Source organism: Coregonus lavaretus, assembly GCF_964263955.1.
Source record: "Coregonus lavaretus genome assembly, chromosome: 25".
Taxonomy (NCBI): Eukaryota; Metazoa; Chordata; class Actinopteri; order Salmoniformes; family Salmonidae; genus Coregonus; species Coregonus lavaretus.
The window spans coordinates 22,740,815-22,755,883 of NC_140012.1; the positions used below are offsets into that span (position 1 = coordinate 22,740,815).

Consider the following 15,069-nt stretch of genomic DNA (forward strand, 5'->3'; position numbering starts at 1 on the left):
TCCGTGTTGCCCTGCGACAGCCCCAAAACATCACTGCTCTAGAGGAGATCTGCATGGAGGAATGGGCCAAAATACCAGCAACAGTGTGTGAAAACCTTGTGAATACTTACTGAAAACGTTTGACCTGTGTCATTGCCAACAAAGGGTATGTAACAAAGTATTGAGAAACTTTTGTTATTGACCAAATACCTATTTTCCACCATAATTTGCAAATTAATTCATTAAAAATCCTACAGTGTGATTTTCTGGATTTTTTTTTCTCATTTTGTCTGTCATAGTTGACGTGTACCTATGATGAAAATGGGAGAACTTGCACAATTGGCGGCTGACTAAAGACTTTTTTTCCCCACTGTACTGTATGTTCAATGTACTCACACACAACTAGAACTCTAATGAAAAAACATTCCAGAAAATCAAAAGAATATTAATCTAAACCCACTGTGTCATTTGCTCATGAAGTCTCTACCCTCTTTGAGAAAGGTATCAACATTGAGTCTCAACTAGACATTACCATCCATCCATCAACAGTCCCCAATCTTACTTTACTGTGCTATGCCCAGTCTGTTAATGAGATAATATGGTGTTTTTAGACCTATTTCTGTAACAATCCTTGTAAGCTTCTTATTTTAATTGCTCAATGCTTCACTGTTAAGGGAATTGGGGTTGTTTCTTTCAGATTAACGTTTATAAAAGCCCCACAGTGGATGTGTCATAATACCCATAAAACCTAGTGGTTAAAACCAGAAATGGTTCCAATAGTTTTCTCCCCATTCATTTTTCCCATAGGGGAATTTAGAACCACTTCAAACAAGGTCTGTGTTTCATGTAGGCTTTCCCTGGCGTGACATTTTAATAACCATGTAAATCTCTCTCGGACAAGGTGACTTTTATCAATATATTAGTCTCTATTTACTCTCAGATTCGAAAAAGCTAATTAGCATCAAAATAGACATCATGCAAGACTACAAATCCCTGCAAGCTCCGGCACCTTTGCCTCCAGCTACCTAGCTACTACCTACCTTGATCCAAAACTAGGGCGGCAGGTAGCTTAGTGGGTAAGAGCGTTGTGCCAGTAACCGAAAGGTCGCTGGTTCTAATCCCCGAGCCAACTAGGTGAAAAATCTGTCGATGTGCCCTTGAGCAAGGCACTTAACCCTAATTGCTCCTGTAAGTCGCTCTGGATAAGAGCGTCTGCTAAATGACTAAAAATAAATAAAAAATAAAAATAAAATAAAAACTTAATATATATTTTACATTTTCATTTACTGTTCCATATTTTATTTAACTAATACTTGTTGGCTTATTTATGCATTTGGTCTTGTATCTTGTACAGAATACTATCCTAGTAGCAGTCAGATATTTACAAATTCCATGAATACTAGGCTAGTTTCTTGCAAAGAAGCTAGCTAGCTAGCTACCTAGATGACATTAGCAACATACCCTTATTTTACCAGATCCTCTTCTCCTTTAGCCGGTGGAGTTCCATATTTAATCTCTTATGTCTGCCAACTAATGAACGAGGTGAAATCTATTTCAATTCACTGTGTCAGAATGCACTGCTGTATTAAAGCAAGATAGTCGAAAGTCGTCTGTTCTTTCGACCAATTGATTGGTAAAAAAATTTAAACGTATATTTTTCCATATATAGACTGTGTTTTAATAAAATCAACTATATATGCATTGAGTTGGTCTGATGCTTTAAGCGCACTGTTTGATGAAATAAGACAAAAATGATTCAAGCGGGAGCCAGAGATCAAGACCAGAAGAAAAAAAATAACCTGAACCAACCATCCTCCTCCCGCTCCTACCTGGCTTTCGCAGATTCTGCCATTACTCTCCTGAAGTTGGCGGTAATAGGCTACACGAGGAGTCGGCAACCTTTCTCATGTGGAATGCCAATTTATCTTACCATTTCTACCAGTTATGGTTTTCATATGGACATTTCCATGGTACAGTTTCATTTAATTTATAATAACGTCTTCGTATCTCAAAATCATTGTCATGTGGTTAATCAAAATTCTATCCAAATGAAAATGAAAATAATACACCTAAAAAGTAACTTCTATTGCCATTGCCAACTATGTAAAAATAGCCTATAAAGCCAACCACTAACAACATTGCAGCATGCAGGTATAACATATCCTGATAAAAATAAATATCCTATAAATCACATTGAGTAAGCATGGCCTGTGTGCAATGAACTTGAAACATTGTATCAACTATTAACTGGCCCGAAGCTCACACTAGCAAACTTTCAACATTGTATAAAATATTCTGGGCCCTAAGAGTTTCCTGCGCCAGTGAGCTCGGGACAGACACAGCTGTAGGCTATTTTTGAAAGGGACAAGAAGTAATCAGGTAGGCTTATTCTATGACGTTTCCACTGGATCAGAGCATGACATTTTTCCCTTTCATGCTGAGTGGTTATTGAAAGTGAGAGAGCTGGAAAGATTTTTCAAATACATTGGGGAACTATTGTCCTTATCAATGGATGTAAAAGCAGACTTTGTTTGCTTGCTGTTTGAGATGAAGAAAACATTACTTAGAGAAGCTCCAGAGCTCATTAGTGGTGGTGCGTTAAGCCAATCAGAAATACTATCAGATCCCCAAATGGGCACATTTATATGCCTACATTTGTGCGCAGGTCAGGTAACCAATAGGCCTACTTCTATGCAAACAAAAGACAATGACTAAATTGACAAAGCTCGTAATTGGAATGAAATAAACCAAAACTTGTTTCTCAAAAATGTAGCATAGATTGTGAGCTCTGGAAACAACCGGTGGCGTGTATTCATGGAGAAAAAAAAAATCCCCAAGAAAAACCTATAAAATAATGTATCTTTCGTCTCTCTGTGTTTCATACATTTCCTTTCATTCGCAAGAGGCTGAATGTATCTCACCGGAGAAAGCATCAGAGCGAGCGAAACAGCGCCCCTCTGTCTCTCTATGTGTAGGCCATCTATCTGATGCTGTCTGGTCCAAACAAGTATGACATTATTGCCGCCCGTAGCATTGAATGCATTTGGCTTCCCTTGATAAAAAAAAGTATGAAATAATAGCCAATCAGCGTTGAGCTCAACTTTGAATGGTCCTGGCGCACTAAAAAAAAGGGTCAAGGGAAGCCAGCTTGCATTTGGCGTCACTCCTTTGAAATCACATTGAGAGCATACGTCATTAACAGAAATAACTTGAATTGTTGCATCTCGTTGTGTTGTTGTCCTCCGTTGGCTAGCTAGCTAAAATTGTTCCTTTCCTAAATTAACCATGGATGGAGATAGGGATTTGGACTTGTGGTTTTACTTAATTCTCCATACTGGCCAATGATTATAACGGCGATTCTGATCCAACCATTGATTCATACATTGTTGTGCCCCTGGCCTGAGAGGATGGAAGTTCAATATGTAGCTAGATGTAGAAGGCTAATGTTAACTAGCTAACGTTGCCCACGAATGGAAGTTAGGCTAGCGAGCAAGCATTTTAGCCAGGTAGCCTAGGACAAAATAAAATAAAAGTGTGTACTGTATGACAGAGTGATAGACCGTTTCGTCAACATGAAAGAAAGGAGCATGGCATTGGCATTTCTCTACAAGTAGGGTGAGTCAACATGTTTTTTCTACTTGAACGACCGCGCACACACACAGAAATCAGAACCATGGACAGCCACATCATATTTAGCATACGTTGATTGGACTAAATTGTTTTTGGTATCTTTTAGTTGTCACTGTATTAGACTAAGCATAGGTGATTTGATGATGTTGAAATGTTGAAGTTGAAATGGTAATGGAATAGTTGAGGCAGCTCCTGTTTTCTTTGCGACTTGCGGTAACTCTCTGTGGTTCTAAATCAATAGTTGTTTAGTGGTCCGAAAATGTTGGAAACATTAACTTGCTTGACCATGCTGTAGGTCATGTAACTGTCTGTTACATGCAATATGCTTTGTGGACTTCACCGGACAGAGGTTGCTATCCAGTTTTGTGATGAAACAAAGGTGTGGTTGAATTTATTCTGCCACTGTGTCTTCTTATTGTCTCAGCCTTTAGACCTATCTATAGTTGAAGTCGGAAGTTTACATACACCTTAGCCAAATACATTTAAACTCAGTTTTTCACAATTCCTGACATTTAATCCTAGTAGAAAAAGTCCCTGTCTTAGGTCAGTTAGGATCACCACTTTATTTTAAGAATGTGAAATGTCAGAATAATAGTAGAGAGAATGATTTATTTCAGCTTTTATTTATTTCATCACATTCCCAGTGGGTCAGAAGTTTACATACACTCAATTAGTATTTGGTAGCATTTCCTTTAAATTGTTTAACTTGGGTCAAACGTTTCGGGTAGCCTTCCAAAAGCTTCCCACAATAAGTTACGTGAATTTTGGCCAATTCCTCCTGACAGAGCTGGTGTAACTGAGTCAGGTTTGTAGGCCTCCTTGCTCGCACACGCTTTTTCAGTTCTGCCCACACATTTTCAGGTCAGGGCTTTGTGATGGCCACTCCAATACCTTGACTTTGTTGTCCTTAAGCCATTTTGCCACAACTTTGGAAGTATGCTTGGGGTCATTGTTCATTTGGAAGACCCATTTGCGACCAAGCTTTAACTTCCTGACTGATGTCTTGAGAAGTTGCTTCAATATATATCTACATAATTTTCCTTCCTCATGATGCCATCTATTTTGTGGAGTGTACCAGTCCCTCCTGCAGCAAATTACCCCCACAGCATGATGCTGCCACCCCCGTGCTTCATGGTTGGGATGGTGTTCTTCGGCTTGCAAGCACCCCCCTTTTTCCTCCAAACATAACGATGGTCATTATGGCCAAACAGTTCTATTTTTGTTTCATCAGACCAGAGGACATTTCTCCAAAAGGTATGATCTTTGTCCCCATGTGTTGTTGTAAACCGTAGTCTGACTTTTTTATGGCGGTTTTGGAGCAGTGGCTTCTTCCTTGATGAGCGGCCTTTCAGGTCATGTTGATATAGATACTTTTATACCGGTTTCCTCCAGCATCTTTACAAGGTCCTTTGCTGTTGTTCTGGGATTGATATGCACTTTTCGCACCAAAGTACATTAATCTCTAGGAGACAGAACACGTCTCCTTCCTGAGCGGTATGATGGCTGCGTGGTCCCATGGTGTTTATACTTCCGTACTATTGTTTGTACAGATGAACATGGTACCTTAAGACTTATGGAGGTCTACAATTATTTTTCTGAGGTCTTGGCTGATTTATTTTGATTTTCCCATGATGTCAAGCAAAGAGGCACTGAGTTTGAAGGTAGGCCTTGAAATACATCCACAGGTACACCTCCAATTGACTCAAATTATGTCAATTATCCTATCAGAAGCTTCTAAAGCCATGACATCATTTTCTGGAATTTTCCAAGCTGTTTAAAGGCACAGTCAACTTAGTGTATGTAAACTTCTGACCCACTGGAATTGTGATACAGTGAATTATAAGTGAAATAATCTGTCTGTAAACAATTGTTGGAAAAATTACTTGTGTCATGCACAAAGTAGATGTCCTTACCGACTTGCCAAAACTATAGTTTGTTAACAAGAAATTTGTGGAGTGGTTGAAAAATGACTTTTAATGACCTAAGTGTATGTAAACTTCTGACTTCAACTGTATCTACAACACAAAATCCATGTGTACTGTACGTGTGTGTATTGTGCATATGTTATTGTGTGTTTCTATCCATGTGTCTGTGCCTATATTTGTGTTGCTTCACAGTCCCCGCTGTTCCATAAGGTGTATTTGTATCTGTTATTTAAATCAAATTGTACTGCTTGCATGAGTTACTTGATGTGGAATAGAGTTCCATGTAGTCATGGTTCTATGTAGTACTGTGCGCCTCACTGTGAAGAGACCTCTGGTGGCATGTCTTGTGGGGTATGCATGGGTGTCTGAGCTGTGTGCTAGTAGTTCAAACAGACAGCTCAGTGCATTAAACATGTCAATACCTCTCACAAATACAAGTAGTGATGAAGTCAATCTCTCCTCCACTTTGAGCCAGGAGAGATTGACATGCATTTTATTAATGTTAGCTCTCTGTGTACATCTAAGGGCCAGCCGTGCTGCCCTGTTCTGAGCCAATTGCAATTTTCCTAAGTCCCTCTTTGTGGCATCTGACCACATGACTGAACAGTAGTCCAGGTGTGACAAAACTAGGGCCTGTAGGACCTGCCTTGTTGATAGTGCTGTTAAGAAGGCAGAGCAGCGCTTTATTATGGACAGACTTCTCCCCATCTTAGCTACTGTTGTATCAATATGTTTTGACCATGATAGTTTACAATCTGAGCAGTTTAGTCACCTCAACCTGCTCAATTTCCACATCATTCATTACAATATTTAGTTGAGGTTTAGTGAATGATTTGTCCCAAATACAATGCTTTTAGTTTTTGAAAAGCATTGTAGTACAGTAGGCCTACATGCATTACTTACTGTGAAGAGCCATCACTTTGTTTTCTCCCCAGCTTTATGAAGCGCCGTTTGGGTGAGCAGGCAGGTAAACCCACGGGATGGAGAGAGTTTGGTTTGGGAGGCAGAGGGCTCCGGTCCAAAGTCATCTTTGTGGAGTCCATTCCAAGCTCCCGATCAAGGCTCCAAGCGCGTTAAGCGAGTTGGACTAAAAATAGTATTCTTATTCTTTAAAAAGAAATAAATAATATAACAAACACTTTTGAAATTAAACTTACATTTTCAGAGTTGAGGAATTGCTCTTGGTAGTTTTATTTGATTTTATTCAACAGCGCATACAGCTTCGAACTCGCAACATTCCGGAACTTGAAGTTCTGATGCAGCTGTTCCAGTCCCAGTTGTGCCGAGAAGTTGCCGAGAAATTATCGAGCAATTGCCAACACCCGTTTCAGGAGAACACTGAATGACTTGTAACACTAATCAGAAAGTGTAAAGTCAGAATTATCACAGACCAAAAAAAAAGGAACATCTGTATTTTACAGTTAAGTCATTTACGCATCTTACCGCGCACAAGAGCTGCTTCAAAAGTACGATTTCGCTATATCTCTGTAGCCATATTCAATTTAAGGTCTCAGTACCAAGAAAGGGACAGGCGGGAAAGCGACCTTGGCTGGTGCGCGCTGACAGAAGGAATATCAGAGTGCAACTGAATGGGAGCGCACGTGCCAAGTGGTCGTCAGCCCACCACTGCCAACCAAAGTTAAGTATCGTAGTAGTTCAATTATGCTCTTTTGTTCTCTTTACACGCTCCCCTACAGTCCTATAGGCTAACCATACTCAGAAAATGGGTTGAACTTGACAGTGAAATGTAATAGGTGTTCCCCCGTTCGTCATGGCACTTTGGGTACAGTGGAGTTTAAGCTACTCATCCCATTTGTTTTAATTTTTTGCGGTGAGAACTCCACCTGGTGGGCATCATGGATAGCCCCAGATCCAAATGCCTGCCTGCCTCTCTCTCTCTCATCAATTATCATGTAGTTTCTTATCTGTAGTGTCGTTTTGTTAGGTGAAATCAAACTGCATAGTAATTTAGATACACTTTAGTTGTTAATGTCTAAACCACTGGCAACAAAAGTGAGTACACCCCTAAGTGAAAATGTCCAAATTGGGCCCAATTAGCCATTTTCCCTCCCTGGTGTCATGTGACCCGTTAGTGTTACAAGGTCTCAGGTGTGAATGGGGAGCAGGGTGTACTCACTTTTGTGAGATACTGTACTTCCTCATGCTTGTTCTGGGCAATTCCACAGTAACAGAATGATGCAAACAAAAACCATTGATTGCAAAGTTTAAAAACCATACAACTCTATGCACAAGGACTACTTTTAACAATTTGCACAGAACATTTTACAAAAACACATTTACTCAAAGAACAGTGCAGAGCTAAAGTTTGGTAACAGAATGATGGTAAAATCTCTGTTTTTTATGTGACCAAGTTTTCCAAAAACTCTTAAATATATACTCAAAATTAAGATTCAAAGATGCCTGCAGAAAGAATGTGGTGTCAGCTATGATATGACACCTTCAGCTTGAAAAAATATATTTTGGTTATTAAACTACAGTAGTTGAAGTGGAATATGTGTAGGAGTGCGGGAGAGAATGGGTGTGTGGAGGCATAGGGTATAGGTTGTATGTGAATGAAGGCGAATGGATAAGTAAATAGATGTATGGATGGGTGTACATTTTTCTGAGAAGAAGGGAGGGGGGAAAGATGGGAGGTTGGGATAAACTTGTCCTGGGTGGGTAAGAGAGGGCAAGTATGTGAGGTGGTGATAAGCTTGGCTTGGCTTGGCTTGGCTTGGCTTGGCTTGGGTGGGCAAGGGTGGGACAAGCTTGGCTTGGGTGGGCAAGGGTGGGAGGGTGGGACAAGCTTGGCTTGGGTGGGCAAGGGTGAGTAAAGATGGGAGGTTGGGATAAGCTTGGCTTGGGTGGGGTAAAGGGGGGAGAACTGGGAGGGGGTGGTGGAGAGGGATGGATTTGGTTTGAGAGAGAGAGAGAAGGAAGGAAGGATTTAATTATACTACTGTTGAAGCCGGATGTGGAGGTCCTGGGCTGGCGTGGTTACACGTGGTCTGCGGTTGTGAGGCCGGTTGGACGTACTGCCAAATTCTCTAAAACGACCTTGGAGGTAGCTTATGGTAGAGAAATGAACATTCAATTATCTGGCAAGAGCTCTGGTGGACATTCCTACAGTCAGCATGCCAATTGCACGGTCCCTCAAAACTTGAGACATATGTGGCATTGTGTTGTGTGACAAAACTGCACATTTTAAAGTGGCCTTTTATTGTCCCCAGCACAAGGTGCACCTGTGTACTGATCATGCTGTTTAATCAGCTTATTGATATGCCACACCTGTCAAGTGGATGGATTATCTTGGCAAAGGATAAATGCTCAGTAACAGGTATGTAAACAAATTTGTGCACAACATTTGAGAGAAATAAGCTTTTTGTGCATATGGAACATTTCTGGGATTTTTATTTCAGTTTATGAAACATGGGACCAACACTTTACATGTTGCGTTTATATTTTTGTTCAGTGTATAAATATTGCATTATGTAGTATAGATTAACTGATGTTTTTTGGTTTTCTATTATGGTTATCATGGATATTTAAAATCATTATGGAGCCTTTCCTGGGCACACCCCTTCCCTTTACCTATTTAGGTTTTTGGCAGTATGGGTCTACTAGGCACTCAGGTATGGCAGTACCTTACAGTTTTTTTACTGCTACGCTAAGACGTGGAACTAAGATAACTGCTACTAATCTATACCTGTAAGGTTCTGTATTTATTTTCATAGTCAACCTTGTGTTCTTGAACGTAGCCCTGTGTTTCATTTTTGTTAATTGATTTCACCTGTGTTAGTTACTCACCTGGTCTCATTAGCTCCTTATTTAGTTTAGTTCATTCTGTTTGTGCCTTGTGAGGTATTCTTTGTTTTGACCCTACTAAGCCTTTTTCTAGCTCGTTTGTGAGAACAGTTATAGCCTTCAGTCCTAGTTTTTGATTCTTCTGCCTGTTTGCCTACTTGTGTGTGACCATTGCCTGCCTGTGACCACGATTCCTGCCTTTTGCTAAGGCGAAATAAAAACCTGCCGCGCTCTGCGCGTCAATCTACACCTTTTCTCCCTGAGTATTCATTACAATACCTTTTGTTTACAGTTTAAATCTGATCGCTTTGATCATCGATGGAATATAGCCTATGAAATTACCTTTTGTTTGGAAAATAAATGTTTGTTTTTACACTATCAGAGCTTTGGATTCCCTGTTCTGTGGTTGCTTTGGAAGCGCGTGTGACTGCAGCATCACATACCTCTGGCCTCAAGGCAAGTTTGGAATTTGATTACGAATTGCCTTTACAACTACAATGTAATTTTATGTATTTTTCTGTGACTTGCAAACCAGCTGTAAAATGAGTAAGAGTTCTGGACAGTTTAGGAAGTAATGTTGAATCATTATAATTATTATTATTACTTGTCTGTCATTATAACTAAGATTCAATGGTGGTTATTGGTGAGAATGGAGAGGGACTTTATCCGGAAGATTGTGATGGGGTGACTGAGAGGGCATCAAAACACTTCTCAGAGGTGTGTGTTTGGGGCCTCCACTCATTCCATTTCAGTCTCTTGGTGGACCCACTCTCCCCAATGTATGTACAATGACATAATCCACAGGTTTTCTTTGGTACATTAGAAGAGGAGTTGGAGCTTAAAAGCTCTAAAAAGGCATTGAGCCTCAAGTGTTTTTTGTTAAAGGTCTGCTCAGCCCACATGCCCACACGCTCTATTTATGTAATGTATACAATAACTATGTATTTATACTATGATCCTCCCATTCTATGGAATGCCCACCGCCCTCATATGTCATGTCTGCTAAAATGTTTTATTTGGTTCTTCAATGATAGACGGAACAGAAGGTTAACTTTGATTCTATACAAGTAAAGGCCAACAAAGCCCAACATATCAGATGGAATGTGCACGCGCTCCATGATGGGCGGGCGGGCGGGGGGAAGGGAAGCATATGGTTCTCGAACACTTAAAGAGATTGTCAGCAGATGTGGTTCTCTTGCAAGAGTTAGATTTTTTTTTAAAGGACACCTGCTCTTTCCATGACATACTGTAGATTGACCAGGTGAATCTAGGTGAAAGCTATGATCCCTTATTTATGTCACTTGTGAAAATCCACTTCAAACAGTGTAGATGAAGGGGATGAGCCAGGTTAAGGAACGATTTTTAAGCCTTGAGACAATTGAAACATCGATTGTGTATGTGTGCCATTCAGAGGGTGAATGGGCAAGACAAAAGATTGAAGTGCCTTTGAACGGGGTATGGTAGTAGGTGCCAGGCGCACCGGTTTGTGTCAAGAACTGCACCGCTGCTGGGTTTTTCACGCTCAACAGTTTCCCGTGTGTATCAAGAAGGGTCCACCACCCAAAGGACAACCAGCCAACTTGACACAACTGTGGGAAGCTTTGGAGTCAACATGGGCCAGCATCCCTGCGCTTGCGACACCTTGTAGAGTCCATGCCCCGATGAGTTGAGGCTGTTCTGAGGGCAAAAGGGGATGCAACTCAATATCAGGAAGGTGCCCTTAGTGTACAAAACATTATGTGTGTATATATACACAACACAGGAAATCACGGTTTTGCACTGGGCCTTTGACTAGTCTTAGTCTAGGTCCATCGGGGGGATTTCTTTGTATATCCCACCAGGGGCAAATCTGGTGTTTCTAGAATTCAAGCTAAATTAGATCAAATTCAGACAGGAACAATTATTTTAGCAGGTGACCTAAATCATACATTGGATAAGATTGACAGACGTAGTAATAAAAAAGGCAAATTTAGGGAGCCTCCAGAGGCTGAAAAATGTCATCTCCACAAATAATTTACAGGACATTACTATTCCCAATTACAAAAGACTATTCCTTTTTTTCTCAAAGTAAGACAAGCTATTCAAGAATTGACTACACTTTGTAATGGCGCCGAAGGAGATGGCTGCTGTTTTACGGCACCCTAACCAATTGTACTATTATGTGTGTTTTCGCGTTATTTGTAATTTATTCTGTACATAATGTTTCTGCCACCGTCTTTTATGACCAAAAGGAGCTTCTGGATACCAGGACAGTGATTACTCACCTCGTATTGGACTAAGATTTTTTCTTCAACGAGTCGGACGCGAAGGATATTCTACAGACACCTGACAAGGCCCAAATCCCCGTCATTCGCATGAGAAAGAGACAGAGATATCGTGGACGTAGGTCGGGGTGCCTTGTAAGGATCTGACGGTGAGCGAGTACTCTGCCTCTACCATCAGTCCTATTAGCCAACGTACAATCATTGGAAAACAAAATAGACTACCTACGATCACGGATATCCTACCAACGGGACATTAAAAACTGTAATATCTTATGTTTCACCGAGTCTTGGCTGAACGACGACATGGATAACATACAGCTGGCGGGATACACGCTACATCGGCAGGATAGAACGGCTGATTCCGGTAAGACAAGGGGTGGCGGTCTGTGTATATTTGTAAACAACAGCTGGTGCATGAAATCTAATACTAAGGAAGTCTTGAGGTTTTGCTCGCCTGAGGTAGAGTATCTCACGATAAGCTGTAGACCACACTATTTACCAAGAGAGTTTATCTATATTTTTCGTAGCTGTCTATTTACCACCACAAACTGATGCTGGCACTAAGACTGCACTCAATGAGCTGTATAAGGCCATAAGCAAACAGGAAAACGCTCGTCCAGAGGCAGCGCTCCTAGTGGCCGGGGACTTTAATGCAGGGAAACTGATATCCGTCCTACCTAATATCTACCAGCATGTTAAATGTGCAACCAGAGGAAAAAAAACTCTAGACCACCTTTACTTCACACACAGAGATGCGTACAAAGCTCTCCCTCGCCCTCCATTTGACAAATCTGACCATAATTCTATCCTCCTGATTCCTGCTTATAAGAAAAAAACTAAAGCAGGAAGCACAAGTGACTCGGTTAATAAGGAAGTGGTCAGACGATGCAGACGCTAAGCTACAGGACTGTCTTGCTAGCACAGACTGGAATATGTTCCGGGATTCTTCCGATGGCATTGAGGAGTACACCACATCAGTCACTGGCTTCATCAATAAGTGCATCGATGACGTCGTCCCCACAGTGACCGTACGTACATACCCCAACCAGAAGCCATGGGTTACAGGCAACATCCGCACTGAGCTAAAGGGTAGAGCTGCCGCTTTCAAGGAGCGGGACTCTAACCCGGACACTTATACAAAATCCCGCTATGCCCTCCAACGAACCATCAAACAGGCAAAAAGTCAATACAGGACAAAGATTGAATCGTACTACACCGGCTCCGACGCTCGTCGGATGTGGCAGGGCTTGCAAACTATTACAGACTACAAAGGGAAGCACAGCCGCGAGCTGCCCAGTGACTCTAGCCTACCAGACGAGCTAAATCACTTTTATGCTCGCTTCGAGGCAAGCAACACTGAAGCATGCATGAGAGCATCAGCTGTTCTGGATGACTATGTGATCATGCTCTCCGTAGCCGACGTGAGTAAGACTTTTAAGCAGGTCAACATTCACAATGCCGCAGGGCCAGACGGATTACCAGGATGCGTACTCCGAGCATGTGCTGACAAACTGGTAAGTGTCATCACTGACATTTTCAACATGTCCCTGACTGAGTCTGTAATACCAACATGTTTCAAGCAGACCACCATAGTCCCCATGCCCAAGAACACTAAGATTAAATGACAACCGACCCGTAGCACTCACGTCTGTAGCCATGAAGTGCTTTGAAAGGCTGGTCATGGCTCACATCAACACCATTATCCCAGAAACCCTAGACCCACTCCAATTTGCATACAGATCCACAGATGATGCAATCTATATTGCACTCCACACTGCCCTTTCCCACCTGGACAAGAGGAACGCCTACGTGAGAATGCTATTCATTGACTACAGCTCAGCGTTCAACACCATAGTGCCCTCAAAGCTCATCACTAAACTAAGGACCCTGGGACTAAACCCCTCCCTCTGCAACTGGATCCTGGACTTCCTGACGGGCTGCCCCCAAGTGGTAAGGGTAGGCAACAACACATCTGCCACGCTGATCCTCAACACGGGGGCCCCTCAGGGGTGCGTGCTCAGTCTCCTCCTGCACTCCCTGTTCACCCATGGCTGCATGGCCAGGCACGACTCCAACACCATCATTAAGTTTGCCAACAACACAACAGTGGTAGGCCTGATCACCGACAACGATGAGACAGCTTACAGGGAGGAGATCAGAGACCTGGCCATTTGGTGCCAGGATAGAAACCTCTCCCTCAACGTGATCAAGACAAAGGAGATGATTGTGGACTACAGGAAAAAAAAAGAGGACTGAGCACGCCCCCATTCTCATCGACGGGGGTGTAGTGGAACAGGTTGAGAGCTTCAAGTTCCTTGGTGTCCACATCACCAACAAACTATCATGGTCCAAACACACCAAGACAGTCATGTAGAGGGCACGACAAAGCCTATTCACCCTCAGGAGACTGAAAAGATTTGGCATGGATCCACAGATCCTCAAAAAGTTCTACAGCTGCACCATTGAGAGCATCCTGACTGGTTGCATCACTGCCTGGTATGGCAACTGCTCGGCCTCCGACCGCAAGGCACTACAAAGGATAGTGCGTACGGCACAATACATCACTGTGGCCAAGCTTCCTGCCATCCAGGACCTCCATACCAGGCGATGTCAGAGGAAGGCCCTAAAAATTGCCAAAGACTCCAGCCACCCTAGTCATAGACCGTTCTCTCTGCTACCGCACGGCAAGCGGTACCTGAGCGCCAAGTCTAGGTCCAAAAGGCTTCTTAACAGCTTCTACCCCCAAGCCATAAGACTCCTGAACAGCTAATCATGGCTACCCGGACTATTTGCACTGCCCCCCCACCCCACACCCTCTTTTACGCTGCTGCAACTCTGTTTATTATCTATGCATAGTCACTTTAACTCTACCCACATGTACATAGTACCTCAATTGACTCTGTACCGGTACCCCCTGTATATAGCCTCCCTACTGTTATTTGATTTTACTGCTGCTCTTTAATTATTTTTATTTTTTACTTACAGTGAGGGAAAAAAGTATTTGATCCCCTGCTGATTTTGTACGTTTGGCCACTGACAAAGAAATGATCCGTCTATAATTTTAATGGTAGGTTTATTTGTACAGTGAGAGACAGAATAACAACAACAAAATCCAGAAAAACGCATGTCAAGAATGTTATAAATTGACTTGCATTTTAATGAGGGAAATAAGTATTTGACCCCCTCTCAATCAGAAAGATTTCTGGCTCCCAGGTGTCTTTTATACAGGTAACGAGCTGAGATTAGGAGCACACTCTTAAAGGGAGTGCTCCTAATCTCAGCTTGTTACCTGTATAAAAGACACCTGTCCACAGAAGCAATCAATCAATCAGATTCCAAACTCTCCACCATGGCCAAGACCAAAGAGCTCTCCAAGGATGTCAGGGACAAGATTGTAGACCTACACAAGGCTGGAATGGGCTACAATACCATTGCCAAGCAGCTTGGTGAGAAGGTGACAACAGTTG

The 15,069-nt window shown here is 42.1% G+C and overlaps 1 protein-coding gene across 1 annotated transcript in view; it reads right to left on the reverse strand.

The window, feature by feature from the left end:
* Positions 1-6,577, reverse strand: part of LOC311100482 (ras-associating and dilute domain-containing protein-like) — a gene marked incomplete at its 5' end in the record, with an annotated part of 46,567 nt that extends 39,990 nt beyond the window's left edge. The window contains one exon of the mRNA XM_084141404.1: positions 6,438-6,577. Coding sequence (XP_083997530.1) covers positions 6,438-6,577 — 140 coding nt within the window. The remainder of the gene's footprint in view (positions 1-6,437) is intronic.
* Positions 6,578-15,069: the final 8,492 nt, after the last annotated feature.